Source organism: Megalobrama amblycephala, linkage group LG16 (assembly GCF_018812025.1).
Source record: "Megalobrama amblycephala isolate DHTTF-2021 linkage group LG16, ASM1881202v1, whole genome shotgun sequence".
In the NCBI taxonomy this organism is placed as follows: domain Eukaryota; kingdom Metazoa; phylum Chordata; class Actinopteri; order Cypriniformes; family Xenocyprididae; genus Megalobrama; species Megalobrama amblycephala.
In genome coordinates this window covers 35555897-35575109 of record NC_063059.1, presented here as the reverse complement: position 1 = coordinate 35575109, position 19213 = coordinate 35555897, and the positions used below count along the sequence as shown (strand labels likewise).

The 19213-nt window shown below is 36.6% G+C and overlaps 1 protein-coding gene across 1 annotated transcript in view; it reads right to left on the bottom strand.

The window, feature by feature from the left end:
* The window catches only part of epha4l (eph receptor A4, like), a 48351-nt gene that overhangs the window by 23003 nt on the left and 6135 nt on the right, over window positions 1-19213 (bottom strand). Inside the window, exon 3 of the mRNA XM_048159754.1 lies at window positions 18327-18990. Coding sequence (XP_048015711.1) covers window positions 18327-18990 — 664 coding nt within the window. The remainder of the gene's footprint in view (window positions 1-18326; window positions 18991-19213) is intronic.

Here is a 19213-nt window from a genome sequence, read left to right as displayed (position 1 = left end):
ATGATTACAGTTACATTTTTTTTTGTAATTAAATTACGTAACTCCATTACATGCAAGTAGTTACTCCCCAACACTGTGAAAACATAATGCACATGCACATGACATCACCTTTTTCAAAATTCATGTTTTTGTAGTTTACACAGAGACACAAATGGTATCGTTTAATGGTAAATGCATTTTCAGGCCACCCAAAAAAGGCCCCCGTTATCATGTAAATTACTGGCCAAAACGCATACATTTTTTAAACGTTTTTAGTTGCAAACTGTGTTGTGTAAACAGCCCCTTAATAACTCATTTCAGTCATTAATGCATTTTTTTTGCATTTAACAATATCACATATAATACGAACACAGTGAAAGTCATTCATGCATACGTATCCCTGTAAACCTATCGTATAAAATAAATATGTAATTGTTTAAAAATGTAACAGTTTATTGAACCTTTAGAAAAATAACTTTAAAAAGTTTGTATATGCTTTTTTTGTTTTGAGAATCATATTTGATACATCAGGCTTTTATGGATCATATAGTATGATATAGTGAGAATATGGAGCTCATACATCGGGAGAAAAAAACACCTCAGTTATATTCAGAGGCCCAAATGCAAATGTTGTTATTTATATGGACAAAAAGTAAGATGAAATTCTGATCTTACATGCATAAAATGCATTATCAGTTGTCACTCTATATCTGCCAATAATATGTCTTAGTAAGATGATATTTAAATGCTTAATTTTATGATCAAAGCTCTGTAATTTTTATTTTGGGAGCAAAATATATAATGCAATGCAATACAATGATGATTGAGAAAACAAATATTCCTCAAAAGCCTAATGAATCATATTTCAAAAAAAATAATTTAAATCCAGAAAATGATCATCTTAAAGTATGAATTACAATGTAAAGTTATTCTTACATTTATTTTATAAAAATCAGAAGCTAAAAAGCTTTTTACTTGAAAATAACGTATAAGGTATCAATCAGACGACAGAAGGGATGTAGTAGATTGTAGCAGATTCAGCAAAATGTTTAGAGAAATTCATGTATGAAATATAATATAGTAGGCTTTATAAGGTTAAATGTTGCTGGAAACCTTCTAGGAGTAAAGAAAAACTTGATATATATATATATATATATATATATATATATATAAACAGAAAACAGAAACTCAAAGGAAAAAATAAACACCACAAGGATCTCCTAAGGCTCTTAGATGTTCCTCTGCTAATCCTAAAGAAGGGAACAGACCTCACGACAGATTATCACCATCAGTCCAGACTCTAATCTCTGTTTAAGATTGATCCAGAGGTTCAGGAGACACCAAAGGAAGAGGAAATCATCTCTCATTCTCTCTTCCCACTGGACTTAATCTTTACTGAACTGAATGAGCTTTTCTGTAGAAAAAAAATCCTTCCCAGACATCCAAACACACACAATATGACACGACCCTCTGAGATAAGGGGACAAAGAAAAGTGTTTTCTGGTTTCCAACACACATTCCAGCATTCCCTGACATGAAGAGCAGATATATCAGTCACATTTCTGAGCCCTCAAATCAACGTCTTTCCATTAGTGAGACGCTGAGAGACGGACGAGTCACGATGAGAGACGGACTGCATCAGTGGGTGGACTGAAACCCGCTGCTCAAAATCCTCAAACACACACAGAAGACACTTCAAGAGCTTTTACTTTTATTAAACAACATTCTAAACATCCCTGTCTTTCTCTTCTCTTGTTATTTCCTTTCAATCTACTCTAAAAGATCCTTTTTAGATGAACTATTTCTTTAACAATAACAGAAGTCAATGGGAAGTCTCAATTTAGATAGCTAGATAAGCGTGTGTGTGTGTGTGTGTGTGTGTGTGTGTGTGTGTGTGTGTGTGTGTGTGTGTGTGAATGATGGTCTGCAGAGCACTAGGATTATTTTAGACAAAAACATCAAGATCAGGTTCCTCTCCTGAGGGCATGGAAGATCTCTCTAACACACACACACACGTGAAAGAAACATCAATTGGCTTCTTGTCTCATGGTCTGGCATCTGTTGTTCTACATGGTTTAGTCACTAATTAACAATTACCTCTGACCCCCCACCCCCACCCCCACACACACACGGACGGACGGACAGTCCATCAGTGTGATTGATGACAAACATGTGGAGGGCGGGCGGATCATATTGATTGATGACTCACTCGCTCCACATGTTGACCTTGACCCCACCCTGAGGCCTACAACACTAACCGATTCATACAAGCTCGGCTTCACCTTAACAAACTCTATTCTCATTACCAGAGGAAGTCGTCCATCTCCTCATGCCTCCTACGAGCTCTAGTAATAATATTAACCTGAACAAAAGTAAATCTCATTAAACTATTGAGTAAATATCAATGGTCACATTGAGTTTTTGATACTGGTCCTCATCTGGCATCTTAACTTCCCAAGCAGAGAAAAATATCAAATGAGATCTTCATAATATCTCAACTCTTGCTCATAGAAAGCAATGAGATTAAATGGAGAGCAAATTGAGCAAATAAAGACTCAGTTTCTCACATGCATCTCCTGTAGGGTTTCAAAAGAGACTCAATTTTTTTAGTTAGCAAGATGTCAATATGAACTCAGATATTTCTCTTCAAATTCACCAAATGATCTGAGCTGCTATTCGCATTTATTTTACAGCTCTAAAATCTTACTATGTGGTCAAGAATCATCTGAGACAAACTTGGTACTTAAATGAAACATAATTATGAACTCCGTTAACCCTTAAATGCATACCTCGGGTCTTTAGTGACCCGGGACATCATTCACTACCCTCCTCCTCGTTCATTTTCTCCTCCAACCTTCTTGGTATTCCTCAATCAATTCATTATAAATAATATAACAAGAAAAAAAATCATAAAATTATAAAAGAATGCCTATTTTTGTATTCATTTTTTGTAAAAATTGTATAGGGTTGCAAACGACCCGAGGTGTGTATGAGTGTACATATATTTTTTCTGCACAACAATAATTGAATCTTAGATGACAGAATAAGTGCAATTCACCTTTATTCCACAAGGTGGCAATGTCTGATACACAATGCTGAAGTGACGACTCATTTAGACAGAAAACGAAATAATAAGAGAAACACGAAATGGCTCAGCGATTTAATGCAGAGCAAGTACTGAACGCAATCAAATATGACTGTAACTGTCACTGGATGGATCTGGTGAAGCTGTTAGTGATCAAAATATTGATTTTGAAGATGTTGAAAATTATATAGTTCTGAGAATATGTTTGAGATTGCGAATGGGCTCATATTTGTGACCTCAAACATAAAACTAGCCCATTATTAGTTGAATTTACTGGGAAATGAGCTCTGACGAGTCAGTGACGATGGCATAAAACATCTGCTCAAACTGAGCCCTTTCAAGCTCCAAAAGGTAACAAAATATGATTTATTTTATTCTTCTGTAATTGTTACTCTAATATCAGATGAGTTTTATATTATCACGACAGGTAGAGATCCTTCCGTGTTAGATATAGATCTGGGTCGATAAAGACCCGAATATGTAAGAATGATTGATGAAACAGTCATGCATTTAAGGGTTAAGATTGCTGTGATATAAAAGAACAGCCTCTGGGCAATAAAAATCTTCTCTGGGTGGACTTGCTTGGTAAATCAGAAGTTGTTAGTTACACAAGTGACAGGAAAACGTCCTATATATATATGTTTTTAATGCTTAATAGAAATATTAAATAACTAATAAAAATGACAAAAGCACAGAAAATTAAAAAAAAAAAAAAATTGAAAGGCTACTTCAAAATATTAATACATATTATAATATAGGGCTGCACTATTCTGGATAAATTGAGAATCATATTTTTTGTTTAAAAAAAAAAAAAATCACGATTCTGAACAGACAAGTAAACAAAATAACATTTAATTTACTAGAGGTTCTGGCAAAATGTTAACTGCTGCAGTCTATTTAAAATGTTTAATTAATTAGAATGAATTATTTAAAAAAAAAATGTGTTGAATGAATGATTGAATGACTCATAAATACTTCACTTGTTTCATTACTAGATGAATCAGTGTTTATGAAAAAAAAAAATCTCTTGAATGAATGATTCAATGACAAATACATTTGTTTAACAGTCAGGTGTCGCCACCTACTGGTCTAAAGATTCAATGATACAACTGTTATTTGAAGTGCCAAAGGTGATTTGCTCTATTTTGATCGCTTCCATAGACATCAGTGTTTATATCTGAACTATAAACTTTAATCCCAGTACTTCTGTGATAATCTGAATATTTGTAACACAGAAATGATGATACTGTGTGGTTGAAAAGTGGTGTTTGTGAAGCTGTTTTATACCTAGATAGCCTTACTGCTTTCTCTGGGACGGCGGCAGCACAAACGCAGATTTGAATGTTCCACTGGGTGAATTGTTGTCATTTAGGAATAAGATTTTAAAGGATAAGAGTCTCTGAATCGAGATTGCGGTCTTTAAAGGTGCCGAAGAACATGTTTTCAAAAGATGTAATATAAGTCTTAAGTGTCCCCTGAATGTGTCTGTGAAGTTTCAGCTCAAAATACCCCATACATTTTTTATTATTCAATTTTTTAACTGCCTATCATTATAAATGCGACGATTCAGGGTACGCAGCCCCTTTAAATCTCGTGCTCCACGCCCCAAGAGCTCGCGCTTGCCTTAAACACCATAAACAAAGTTCACACAGCTAATATAACCCTCAAAATGGATCTTTACAAAGTGTTCGTCATGCAGCATGTCTAATCGCATAAGTACAGTGTTTATTTGGATGTTTACATTTGATTCTGTATGAGTTTGATAGTGCTCCGTGGCTAAAGCTAACATTACACACTATTGGAGAGATTTATAAAGAATGAAGTTGTGTTTATGAATTATACAGACTGCAAGTGTTTAAAAAATGAAAATAACAACAGTCTTGTCTCTGTGAATACAGTAAGAAACGATGGTAACTTTAACCACATTTAACAATACATTAGCAACATGCTAACGAAACATTTAGAAAGACAATTTACAAATATTACTAAATATATCATGATATCATGGATCATGTCAGTTATTATTGCTCCATCTGCCATTTTTCACTATTGTTCTTGCTTGCTTACCTAGTCTGATGATTCAGCTGTGCACAGATCCAGACGTTAATACTGGCTGCCCTTGTCTAATGCCTTGAACATAGGCTGACATATGCAAATATTGGGGGCGTATATATTAATGATCCCGACTGTTACGTAACAGTCAGTGTTATGTTGAGATTCGCCTGTTCCTCGGAGGTCGTTTAAACAAATGAGATTTATATAAGAAGGAGGAAACAATGGTGTTTGAGACTCACTGTATGTCATTTCCATGTACTGAACTCTTGTTATTCAACTATGCCGAGGTAAATTCAATTTTTGAATCTAGGGCACCTTTAATGATTAATAAGCTCTACTATAATAGTATATAAATAACACTGTTTTGGAAGGGAAGTACAAACATTTACAAATCTAAATAAATTCTTCACCTGAAAGATTTTCAGTGAATAACAACATTTTGGTCTGTTCCTCATATAAAGCTAATTTACTATATATACTTTGGAATCTTTACAAAGCTGAGTTAAGGCTGCTCTGTGCCTGCTCAAAATTCTGTGTAAAGACGCAACACAGCATAAAAACCAGGCTAAAGTATGCCTGCTCTGACCATTTCAGCCCCTAGTATAACAATATGCAGTTAAAATTGTTGTGTAAATTCATTTATGCCACCTCTGTGCAGCATTAAACAGTCTGTGTAAACATACCTGTCACTTCAGAAGTGCTTCTGTGCCACCTTTGCAGTGCAATTTGGCATTTCACCTGAGCTTGACCTCTCCTCGACAACACTCAACATGAACACACAATTAATTTCATCAAAGCAAAGGTGTGGCTGAATTATTTATTAATATACATTATTGTTGTTTGTATTATTGTGTCAAAGCATGTTGTTTTAATATAACAGATTTGGCAGGCTTTTGAAAGTAATGATGCAAGACTTCCTGAAATGACCTGAACTTCATGCTCCCCTGAACACGTACACCAACTTCCAGCATTCAGAAAGAGGAATTTCCCAAAATTTACTGCACGTTTATCAGAGGTAGAATCACGTACACCCTGTAGGGCTGCAGGGGTCTTTAAAATCCGTACGCAATTAATAAATCCACAGGGTTTTAATAGCAACTACCATGAAAAGAAAAGAATGGAGAGATTAGAGAGAGATGAGTGTGTGTCTGGCAAGGTCTGCACATATTGTTAAACATGAAAAGTTGTGGCAGCATTTTCAAATACAGGAAGTTTTGGCACAGGAGGATATGCAAATGAGTTCCACACACACTTACACTCACACACACAGGTTTGTTTTGCTATCAAAGTGAGGACATTACATAGGAGTAATGTTTTTTATACTGATACAAACTGTACAATCTGTCCCCCTACACTAACCCTACTTCTAAACCTACCCTCTGCATTTTTACATTTTTAATAAAACATTGTTTAGTATGTTTTTAAAGCTATTTAAACTCATATTTCATGTTTACATCATAAATTAGTGTCCTCATAAATCACAAAAATGCGCACACACACTTATTTCATGATAGACTGCGTTCGAAGTGACACACACACAGAGTTCAGGTGAATCTATACTCTTCATGGACAACCATTTCTGACACTCCCTACAAAAACGTGTCACAAGTTTACAGCATGATACATCATGGGATGAGTTTATTGTTTTGATAACATGTGTATGTGACATAGGGTCAGGGTAAAAAAAAACAAGGGTGTGTATTTTTAGTTTGTTTATCTAAAACTCTGGAAATTCGGGACGACAGACTGTCTGGAGCTGCAACACCTTCCATTGTGCATGTGTGTGCATGTGTGTTTATGGGAAGTGGGAGAACAACAGGGAATTGGGTACTAATACACACACCTATAGTACAAACACATACACATGAGCATAATGATGTTGTGGCGGCGCAACATGATGAATATGGCAGCAGTGACATGACAAACTCTCTTATTTTGATCTTTAACCTTTAGAACTTTCTCTTGACCTTTAGGAATGAGGTCCAGAGACACGTGGTCAGTTCTCTCAATCAATACTTCTGTGTGTTTACTAGGGCTGTAACGATATGCGATATGAAACCGAAATCGCGATACGCAGGTCCACGAACCTGTATCGCGATGTGAGAAGGCAGAATCGCGACACACCCCTTCCAACTCCCAGAGTTATCCTTCCTGTCCAGATCCAATGCTACCACATTTTTAAATTACTATAAGTATTAGGGGTGTAACGATTTATCGTAGATGGTGTGTCTCAATCAGCTCTCTAGTTCAGTAAGTGTTTCGGGCACACATTGAATCTTGCAAGCAGGTTTAAACGTTTCTCATGTCAGTCTCTTGCATGGTCGCGTGAGAAAAGTCGTGGCTTTCTTTCACCGCAGTGCACAGCAACAGCTGTGCTCACAGAAAAGCAAAAGACGCTTGCGATGCTTTGCTTTAAGAAGTTCTGTGGGCCCGTTCACATATTGCGTCTTTTCCGCGTGCAAGTCAGTTATTATTTTCACATGTAGCCGCGCGGCAGGCGCGCTCATAATGGGATCAACGCGGTCGCGACGCGCATGCAATTCTCAACTTCTCAGAATGCCGCAAGCGCACCGCAGGTCGTGTGACAAGAATCAACCGATCAGCTATGGCCTTTCCGTAACAAAACATCAAAAGCTCAGCCGAACAGCTGATCATAGCTGTACATGGTGTTTTTTATATCTTATCTCCATCAATATATCTCGTCGTAAAACTAATGCAAGGGCTAGAAATCATTTATCCTTTGCAGAAACATCCTGATCCTCTTGGAGAGCTCAGTTCATGGTTGCATAGCAACGACCGACGCCACGGGAGCGCAAGCGCTTTGGAAAGGAGAAGCGGTGCGGCTGCGCCTTCCACGCGTTTTTAGACGCGACATGTGAACAGCCCCTATTCATAATTCTAAGTTCATGTTAAATTTAACATTTTTTTTCAGTGACAGACAGCCCTATTCAACTGTTAATTTGAATACAGAAGGTTTTTATTAAAATTTTATATTTATTTATTTTATTGAAATGTGATCTTGTATGTACAACAAGGAAAATTATTGAAATTTGTTCATGTTTTTTTAATAAATCTTGTTTGAATTTCAGTTTCATTTTGTTCAAAATATCGTGATACGTATCGTATCGTGAACTCCGTATCGAGATACGTATCGTATCGTGACCTGAGCGTATCGTTACACCCCTAGTGTTTACTATGCGGATGTCCTCAAAGGTAAAAATCATACATAATATAAAAATTTTTCATATCGGTGCATCTCTAATTATATATAAACTGTGCAAAGTATAACATATATATATATATATATATATATATATATATATATATATATATATATATATATATATATATATATATATATACACACAGTAGTCAACATTTGAAATGGATCAAAACCTTTCATCAAAGTTGTTCTAAAACCTTCTTCTAAGGACAACTTTGATGACATTTTTGATCCACTTCAAATGTTCCTACTACTACTACTGTATATATGCACATATATAGCCACAGCATGTGCTAAATATATGCTGATACTATAAATAACTGGCCAACATATTGAACATCTTTGTGCCTGAAGCTTCATTGGGTCAATTCAATGCTTAACCGCTGGTGTCTGTTTGTTACAAATGAGTATGGATTTGTTTCAAAACATAGTGAGCTCTCTACTTAGAAAGCATTTTAGGACATCATAGACATAATCCGGATCTCTGCTCCAAAAGATAGCCAGCCCCATATGCTGTATTATAAATTAAAAAATGTAAATGCATGCTTTGCATAGAAAAAAGTTTATGCAAAATTCTGAAAAGAACAAATAAATTAGTTCAATAATACAGTTAAAAAATATTTGTGTGTACTCTGTATCTTTATGCTTACTAGAGTATTGCATTGTTACTATTCCAGTTACAATGCTTCCTTAGAAGAACAGTTAAGGGAGTTCACACGTTTTTCTCACTGTATTAAAATGAGTATCTATCTAACGTGTTCATTTTTTACACATCTTTACATCCATCATTCCATCACAATGAGGACTAAAACTGAGAAAAGACCACCTACACACCTCCTACAGTTTGACGAGCTTAAGATTACAACTCAAAACCTCGCAATCACAGCCCATTGTTACAGGAGAGCGAAGAGAGAAACAGAGAGAGAGAAAAAGAAAGAGACAGCGTCTGTCATCACATCAAAGGGATGTTTAAAGGGAACGTGAAGTGAATGATGAGGAAAAGAAATCAAAGACCACCTAAAAACCTCTCTCTTTCTCTAGACATCAGCTCCTTTTCATTCTCTCGTCTTTTCCTGTCTGAGAGGAGGGCGCTGACCTTCCCTGTGTGCTGACAAATCTGTTTTTCTCTGCGATCACCTCCTTTATTCTCGCTGTCTTTCTGTCTTTTGTTGTTCCCCCTTCCTCTTACTGCACGTCTATCTCTCTCTGTCTTTTTTAACCCCCTCTTGACAGAAAATAAAAGACAAATTCAAAGGCAGAAGGAAAGTGAGTGAGAGAAAACAATACGGAACTTCCAGCAAGATACCAAAACCCAACACTGATGGTTAAAACGACAACTAGTCTTAACACCAAACCACATTGTCGGAAATTACTAAAGCAGCGACAAAGTTTTCATGCAAAAACAGCACATATGACTTTCTTTCCTCTATGATTTTTTTTAAAAAACCTCCCTTTTGCATCCAATGACAATGAATTGAGGCTAAAAGTTTCAAAAAAGGTGCCAGAGTACAGAAAAGTAACCAGTATGACACATGCACAATATACCAAATTTGCTGAATTCATATGGCAACTATGGGCGAGAAACTAAAATATAAGTCACTATTCAGTTCTACATTTAAATATGGGATTTTGTGTAAAAGGCACAGCACATATATATATATATATATATATATATATATATATATATATTTGAAGTGTTCAGATGCACAAGCTGCTAAACACCACCTCCATCAAAAATGAGATAATAATATTGAGCGAATGCTCCCTGCACATAGTATACGTTCATCAAATACTTTCGCTACAAATCCACTAAATCCCAGCCCGTACAGAAATACCACTTCATTGGCAGAAACCGCTAAACGCCACTTCTCTTTGTCAGCAAAGTTCACAGAAGTACCAATTGGAAGACGCAAAACGAATCATATGATTTCACGATGAATGATGGTGTGTGTATGAGATGCTTTTAATTGCCGAGCTGCAAGTTTTTATAGTGTTTTGTCCATCCTTACAGTGGCAATGACATGATTTTGCAAGTAGCAAGTAAACACAACAGTGTACCTTTTGCTGCTGTAAAACTGACAGAAACTGACGTTTATGTCTTGTTGTCCAAAGAGATGGTCTTAGAGATTTTTGCAAAAGAAGCACACATGGTGCAGCAAAAGAAATTTGTTAAATACCAATAAATTGACTAAAGTTACTTTTTTTTTCTTTCTTTTTTTTTTTTTTTAAATAAGGCATTTCAATAACTGACTAATAACCTTTTCATTGCTATTAAAGTGAAATTACTGAACCTAAACATAGGAGCCTGGTTAAAAAAAAAAAAAAAAGCTCATTTAAGAGAAAACGTCAGACAGACTGACAGGTTTTGGCATCTGAACTCTTCATATGTATATATATATATATATATATATATATATATATATATATATATACACACACAAGCTGATTGGCCTCTGCTGATCCTGCAGCCAATTAAATTGCTTGCTCAACATTTTATTATTCTGGTTCAACATTTGCTGTAAGCTAGCCCTGCAGCGCTCTATCAGAGTTCGTCTGAACCCCTCCACCTCCCTAGCTCCACCTGCATAGATCTGCTACTGGATTTATGTATGTCTATTTATGCAACAGCAGCAGCATATCTTACATGCTCACAGCTGTGTGTCTGTGTATCTATTAGCATAGTATTGATTTGTGCACAATATACCAAGGTTTACAATAAATATGGTTTACTTTAAATATGGGGTTTTAGGGAAAATGCACAAATATATTGCATGACTTTTAAAGACTTTGAAACACATAGCATATCAAATTGATAATTTTATGATTCTTTTTGTCACTTAAATTTAGAAATAAGTTTGCTAAATACTTCCTACACTGAAGAAATTTATTACAGTTATTAAATACAGTTAGTTCACCCAAAAATGAAAATAATGTCATTGATTACTCACCCTCATGTCGTTCCAAACCTTCGTTCATCTTCAGAACACAAATTAAGATATTTTTGATCAAATCCGATGGCTCAGTGAGGCCTCTATTGACAGCAAGTTAATTAACACTTTCAAACGCCCAGAAAGGTACTAAAAACATACTGATGTGAGTACAATGGTTCAACCTTAATATTGTAAAGTGACGAGAATACTTTTGGTGTGCAAAAAACAAAAACAAAATAGTGACTTTATTCAACAATATCTAGTGATGGGCGATTTCAAAACACTGCTTCATGAAGTTTCAAAGCTTTACAAATCTTTTGTTTCGAATCTGTGGTTCAGAGCGCCTATCAAACTACCAAAGTCCCGTGTACTATTGAAATTTCTCAACACTTATGGCGTAAAAAAACCTCGTTTACTGAAATCACGTGACTTTGACACTCTGAACCACTGATTCAAAACAAAAGATTTGTGCAGTAATCCTTGCGTATTTTAATTGAATAATTGAATAAGAATTGTTTAATTATTCAATTAAAATACATAAGGATTATTCAATTTGATCTGATGGAATTTTATTATTAATTAAAATGCAATAAATATTAAAAAAAGGCTTATAAAATTTAGTGTATTTTGAGCATCATGAGGTGAGTAAGTGATGTATGGTTGCACTTTCCCTTTAAGAGAGCTGAATCAGAGCTGAATTTGACTGAAATGAGAGAGGGAAATTCAGGTCAGCCAAGGCCACACGTCTCCTGTCGTTCCCTTGTAAGACTTCCAGAGAGTCCATTAAGTCTGGTTAATATAAGGGAATGTCAGCGAGCTGCAACATTATATCAATGTTACGGTGGTGCCGTCCCTCTCGCTTCTGTCACGCTCCTTTTAGAGAGGGGAGAGTCGGCGTTGAGAGAGACAGTCAGAGATAAAGAACTGAGGGAACAGAACACCATCCAGACCAGAAACAGCTCTCAACACCTCGATAATGATGTTCGACTCACACACAGGACTCTTTCTATCTCTGTTTCCTCTGTTGAGGAACTGGGTTGGGTTGTCCCCATCTCTTCAAGCAGAGGTAAACTCTGACCTGCTCCTTTTAGCCTAGTGTGTGGTTAAACCACTCAGGCATGTCGGAGAAAACGAGGGCAAAAAAGCTGGAACACGAAACAGTTCTTTCCCTCAGCGCAAATAAATGGCACAAGAAAAAAGGAGGAAAGTGATGAAGAAAAGGTGAGAGAGATTGATTCCTTCCACCCCTGTCCTTTCCTTCATTACCCAGAAGAAATTTTATGGCTCAGAGATTGCTCATTCATAGCTCAGATTAGATCAAACAAAAATGGGTACTTTCAAACTTAAGCCACATTTTTTATAAATCTATTGCAGTACTTTTGTAAATAAATAATTTAATTTAGTTTTATGCAAGGTTTATTTTGGCAAGATCTGTTTGATGTAGGGTGTCGTGGTGATTTGTAAAAGACAATGGGAGTCGAGATGCAAGAATCGATCGATTTATCTCGTGTAGGGTGCAGGGTGTGCGACACTTCACGACATTCCAACAGAATTTTTCCGTTCCTCCATGAAGGGTTCCGTCACAAGAGAAACAATTGAGATTTTAAAGAGATCGTATTTGCAAATCTTAACCTCCAAGCCAAAAGTAGTGCAAATGTTCTAGAAGAGACAGAACCAACTGACAGATAAAGAATATGTTGCATAATTTTCATAAAAATGTATGTTTTATTTTATTATTATTTATCCTTCATTTAAATTTAAAATCAGTTGCATTTAAAAATCGAATTTGCTGTCTACTAACTCCGAAGTATGTAAGATTAAGCCGAAGAAATAAGCATAAATCCCTATTTGTTCTCCCTTGAATATCATTTCTGTATAAAAACAATTGAGACTGTAAAGATCTATCTGTCTTGTGGGTGTTGTTGATCATGCAACAGGCTGCTTTAAATCACATAGAACAAACAGCAGCTTCTCTCTTGCCGTCCCCCATCGGGCCCATATAGAGACCAGGAGCCGAGATCATAGCTCCCGAGTCTCCATGGCATCCTGTGGAACCCCAGCTGTCAAGAGTTTTGATGTCTTAATAAATTTCTCCTCTCCAGCTGTCAGCCAAGCGTCAGAGATGGATGAAAGAGTCAGTGACCTTTGACCTGCCCGAGACCTCTTCTTCAGCTCCCCTCGGTGAACCCCCAAAACTCTCACAGAACCCCGAGACTCTATTGCAACTGCAGATTCCTTTCAGCACAACGTCAACCCTGAAGAAGCCCAATCGCATCCCACAGATAGTTTCACATGCAATACAACTTCACAGAAGAAACAATAAAGGAACACATTGCTGTTTTTCACACTGTACCGTATATACCGAGGTAACTTTTTCAAATAACATGCATTCCTTTTTTATTTACTTTCTTCTTTAGAAACAAATTTCCTCATGCAGAACTATAAAATGTCTGTGAGATGTATTGTTAGACATGGCTACATGGTGTGCTAAAGTCTTGTGTTTCACCATGAAGTTTTCACTTCATTTTAAAGTAACTGAAAGGCGCAGTGATATAATGGTGGAGAAAAAACTTTATCCACAATGAAACCAACAAACTACACTATGAATTAAAAAAAACAAAACAAACACATGCAAGTCATGTATTAGGGGTGTAATGGTATATGTATTCGCCCCGAACCGTCACGGTACGGACATCACAGTTTGGTGCATACAGTCAGACGAAGAATTCAGTCACAGGCGATCAACACTCCAATGCAGAAAGGAGTGCGCGGTAATGCGACGCTGTTTGCTAACTGCCACAACACGAAAAAGTGCACAAGAAGAACAACAGACGATCTATGCATAGATATGTTTATCTCTCAACCAGTGTTTTAACCACTAAAAGATATCAATAAAACAGCTTGAGAATAATATCTCACTTAGCGTTACATTTACCTCAGGCAAGTCATTTAGTGTCCACAGCATGTTAGTTCACTAGAGAAATGAACTCTAGAGGGGAGCGTTTCCTTAAAAATATGCACTGTTAGCTTATATATTCATTATATTTACCTGTTAGTAATGTCTTAATTATTTAATATATGTTTAAATAAATTTGTCATGAAAACAAGTTATGATAGTAACTGTGTAAATTATTATATTTCAAAAATGAATTAGAGTAGAAAAATAATTGAAAAATTATCTTATAATTAAATTTACAAGTTAATGCAAAACCTGCCTTTTTTGCAATTTATTTGAGTGTTGATTATTATATATAAAAATAAATAGCAAATGAATGTAATAGTTTGGGCTGTTGTTAATTGTAACTTTTAATATTATAGTAATGTGCTCCCTGTATATAGTTTACAGCAATGGTTCCCAAACTTTTTAGCTTGGAGTACCCCCTGAAGGGATCACTATCCTTCTGCGCACCCCCTCTCTTTCACTTCGAATGCAGTCACACCTTTACCATTAAGGGACAATATTTGCCCCCAAATTGATTTTCCAGTGCATATTTTTACCTTTATGAATAACTTTATAAAATAAATAATGTTTTAAATAAAAATGTTCTATAGAGAAATACGCAATGATGGTAAAACTAAATAATACTTTTATATTAAAAGTATTATTTTAAACTAAAACCACCAGTAGGTGGCAGCAAGTCACTGTTTTTATGAGTGAGTCATCGAATCATTCATTCAGTAATGAAATAAGTGACTGAATCTTTGAATCATTGACTCTCGTCACGATTCGTTCAAAGCCGCAGAATTGTTTGCGAAACACAGACGTGTGTTGTAGTTCTGCTGTGGTTTTCGTTAAAACTATTATTTCATTGCAAAATAGAGTAAATACTGACAGTACTGTGTTTAAAATTTATGTTTTGTTTTTTGACCCGTTGTACTATAATAATGTCACGTTTGCAGTCATGTGGATATTTGGGAACAATTGCGTTCTTGCTCGTTATCATCATTAAATACAAGAACTCACACAAGGTATGGTTGAGAACGGCAGTAATTTAACGCAATATAAGGCAGCATGCTGCACGCAATCGATCATATGTGTGGATACAGTAATTTTTGACTGCAAATGATGAGGTAATATGTAATAAAATGTACTGGATTTACTGCATTTTGGCAGTTAGAAAAACATGCTCGGTTTTAATATTATTTTAAGGTAGAATTAAATGAACTACTCAGCATTTTGTTCACGTACCCCCTTTTGTCACCTCACGTACCCCCAGGGGTACGCGTACCCCAGTTTGGGAACCACTGGTTTACAGAATTTGCTGAGATAGATTTTTTTAAAACTTAAGAAAATGTTAATTATAATTGAATTTATGTAAAGCAAGATACAATTTGTTCAATAAATCACAGTTAAAAAGAAGAAAAAAAGAAGCAATTTTATGTTTAATTTTCTCCACCTGTGGTACCGAACCCGTACCGAACCCTGACTTCAGTACAGAGGTACGTTCCAAACCGTCATGTTTGTGTACCGTTACTCCCTTAATATATATGTTCACATTCTTGAAATATCACAAAAAAACTCTACGTGAAGTGTAAAAACAATTCACACAAAGTTGCCATTTATTGTTTTCAATCTTCAGAACAATCAATGTGGATTCAAATGCCATCAATACTCATGAAAGCTAATAATCTGAATAACTAATAAAAACTCAAAGAAAATTCAACTCGTCATGGACTTGACGCATACTTAAGGAAACCTGAAACAGCTCCAGATGACTGCACTTGTAGTCTGAGCGAGAACGTAACCTCTGATCTGTGACCTCTCGGGGCAAAGGTCAAGGGTGGCGCCGGCTTTCCCTCATCAGCGCTATGGAAACCACGCAAAAGTGTTTGCAGTGCGTCTTTGTGGCACATCTACAAATAGCAGCACATGTCTAGAAGTCATTAAGCACAAGAGAGGTCCAACTTTCTCTTTTCTCTGTCAACACTGTGTGATGTGTATTTATTATTGTCACAGGCTCTTATTTGGCTTGATCTATGGCAGAATGAAATGTCAGTTTTAAAGATAATTAAATTTTTTCTCCTCCACAGATCCATTCATCACACTCACGGCCCTCTGCCATTTTTAGATTCTTGATAACATGCCTCAACTCATTCCATCTTTCTCTCGCGATCCCTCTCTCTCTCACGCACACATCCACAGTGAGTCACATCCTATTATGTGGCATGAAGTTGCCAAAAATTTGTTAATTATAAAGTTCGGAGCCTAACTAGTATGATTATAATGCACTTAGTTCCGTGAGAACGCTTGGTTGAGGACAGCACTCTCCTCTCTTCTATTCTGTGTTTGTAATCAGCATCTCTTGTTCTCATGTAACGGTCTCATGGGAGGAGTGATCTCAGTCCTCCTTATTACACAATCACAAATGCTGATAAACCAATCAGAAGTGCTATTATTACCACCTGATGACAGACGCTTGTTTGAGAAAAGAAAGAAAAAGACAGGGATGGATGGATGGATGGATGGATGGATGGATGGATGGCAGTGTTGTGCACCATTCAGAAGTGAATATGAACTGAATTTGAAATGAGGTAACAAACAGGATTCAAAATTGCAATTTGAATGTAAGCAAGTAGTATTAAAATGAATTAAAAATAAATTCTATATAACTGTTATGTTTAAATAGAAATGCTTTGAAAAAAGTTTAAATAGACGTGTGAAACTTTATAGAACGCAACAGTTACCACCCACTTTTTCAGTGGCATTGGTTCTGGAAGTATTTTCCCTGTTCTTTTTTTCCGATGGGGATTTTTAAAAAGTCTTCATTGGAATTGAATAACGGCATTAGTTGGGAAGAGCCAGGATATTAGCCTAACTCTGAAGAAAGTCATATACACCTAGGATGGCTTGAGGGTGAGTAAATTATAGGGTAATTTTAATATGTGGGTGAACTATTCCTTTAACGGCTTTAGTGAGGGGAAGAGATACAATCCCATAAAGCATTGTGAACAAAATAATCAAATTAAAAATGATGGATAAATCTAAAAATATTGATTCAAATAGGTTGATTATATATACAGATACAATATATTTACATCTTAAAAACAAATATTTAAGCAATTTGAGAACATGGAGAAACTGACTCTATGTCATTTGCATTAAATGCAAATTTGCTTTATGGGCGAGCGGTACGAGTTTTTTTAAAAGAGATTTACTTGTCGTGATTTTCTGATTGGTGGAGATTTCTTTGCAGAATCATGGATAATGTAGTTTATTACCAGGGATTTTGATTAAGGCCCGGTTTCACAGACAGTGCTTAGCCTAAACCAGGATTAGGCCTTAGTTCAGTTAGGACATTTAAGTAGCTTTTATAAACTTACACTAGAAAAAAGCATTACTGGTGTGCATCTTGAGACAAAACAATGGCACTGACATATTTTAAAGTAGGCCAGTACAAGTTACTTTCAGTTAGAACAGCGCAAACATGCATTTTTGTCTAGGACTAGCTTTAGCCTTGTCTGTGGAACCGGGGGGAAAATGCAGGCTGATGGATTCAACAAAATCAAATACCATCAATTGATTAACAACCTTGTAGCTCACAGTACAGTAGGTAATTGTTAAAAATCTATTTCACTATGGAGAAAATAAATGGGATTTTTTCTTCCGGAACCTGACAGTTGCATTTAATAGGCTTTATGCCGAACATCACATGAACAGACCAGGAAACCAGTTTCACTGCTTGACGGAGAACGTGTTAATAGCATCGTGAACTAACGGCGATAGCTATGGACTTTTATATGTCAACCTGCATATGCGATGGACATTGGTTTTGCTCATCTTTGGTAGGTAAAGCATACTGAGAAAAACAGCTCCATATTTAGCGTAGCATGTTCAAAAGACCTGAACTGGAAGAGATGCGACCTGTTTTACAGAATACAGAATTTTGTTGTACATAACCTGCATAGGCCTTACGGACACAGAGAATGACAGAACAATCAACTTCCTGTGGGAGTGGCCAATTCAATTCAAAAATCCAACTCAAGAACTGAAACATTCTAAAATTTGCCCCAGATCAGTTGTGCTAGTTTGACTGTAACATCAGAAGTGTCTTACCCTGACATTGCTCATTGCGCTCCTCGTATCCAGGGTTACACAGGCAATTCCCGATGGGCACCAGCCACTCTCCATCTGCACCGCAGTACATTTTGGGAACCTCCTGCTCTTCCGAATGATTCACACAGGAGCCGCGCACCTCCACCAGGGACGACGTGTCCGCCCCAGTTACTGTGTCAGGAAACTGCGCTAGGTTCCTCACGGCTAATGGACACTTCTTGTAAAACACACGAACGGAAACCAGCGCGATACAGGCCCCTACATCCTGAAAGGCCAGATAGAAGCCCGTGTGGCTCAGAATGCCGACATCCCGAACCTCAGTGTTCAGCTTCATGATGCGATCACCAATATCCACCTGCGTGAAGCTCTCATCCGCCGCAACTGTGTCAATCTTATCAAAGCGGCTCTCGTGAGCGTACCGCTCATTATCAGAGTCGGACTCGAGGTAGTAGAGGTTGAACGTCTCTTTGCAGGTGCCGATGACGCCGGGCAGGCTGTTACAGTCACGCAGGGTGAATTTAATCTCAATGTAGATACGCTGGGCCGGGCCACGCCGTATCCAGTGAGTCCTTAACCAGTTGTTCTGACTGGGCTCCATTACATTACACACCTGGTATGTTCTGATGGGGATGTTCTTCTCGTCCATGATGCTCACCTCTTCCCACTGCATGACACAGCACAAAAACAGTGTTAGAAATTTGCTGAAAATCATTATAAGACCTTCTCAATGTCAAACTGAAATCTTTTAAATTGGAACACTCAAACAAATGTTTGCATTTCTTCTGACTAAAATATATATGCATATATATTTGTATTTCTGTCACAACAACTCTCTGAGTGTTTGTCATGGTAATAATACGACAATGTTGTTTGGTTTTGGCGGAATA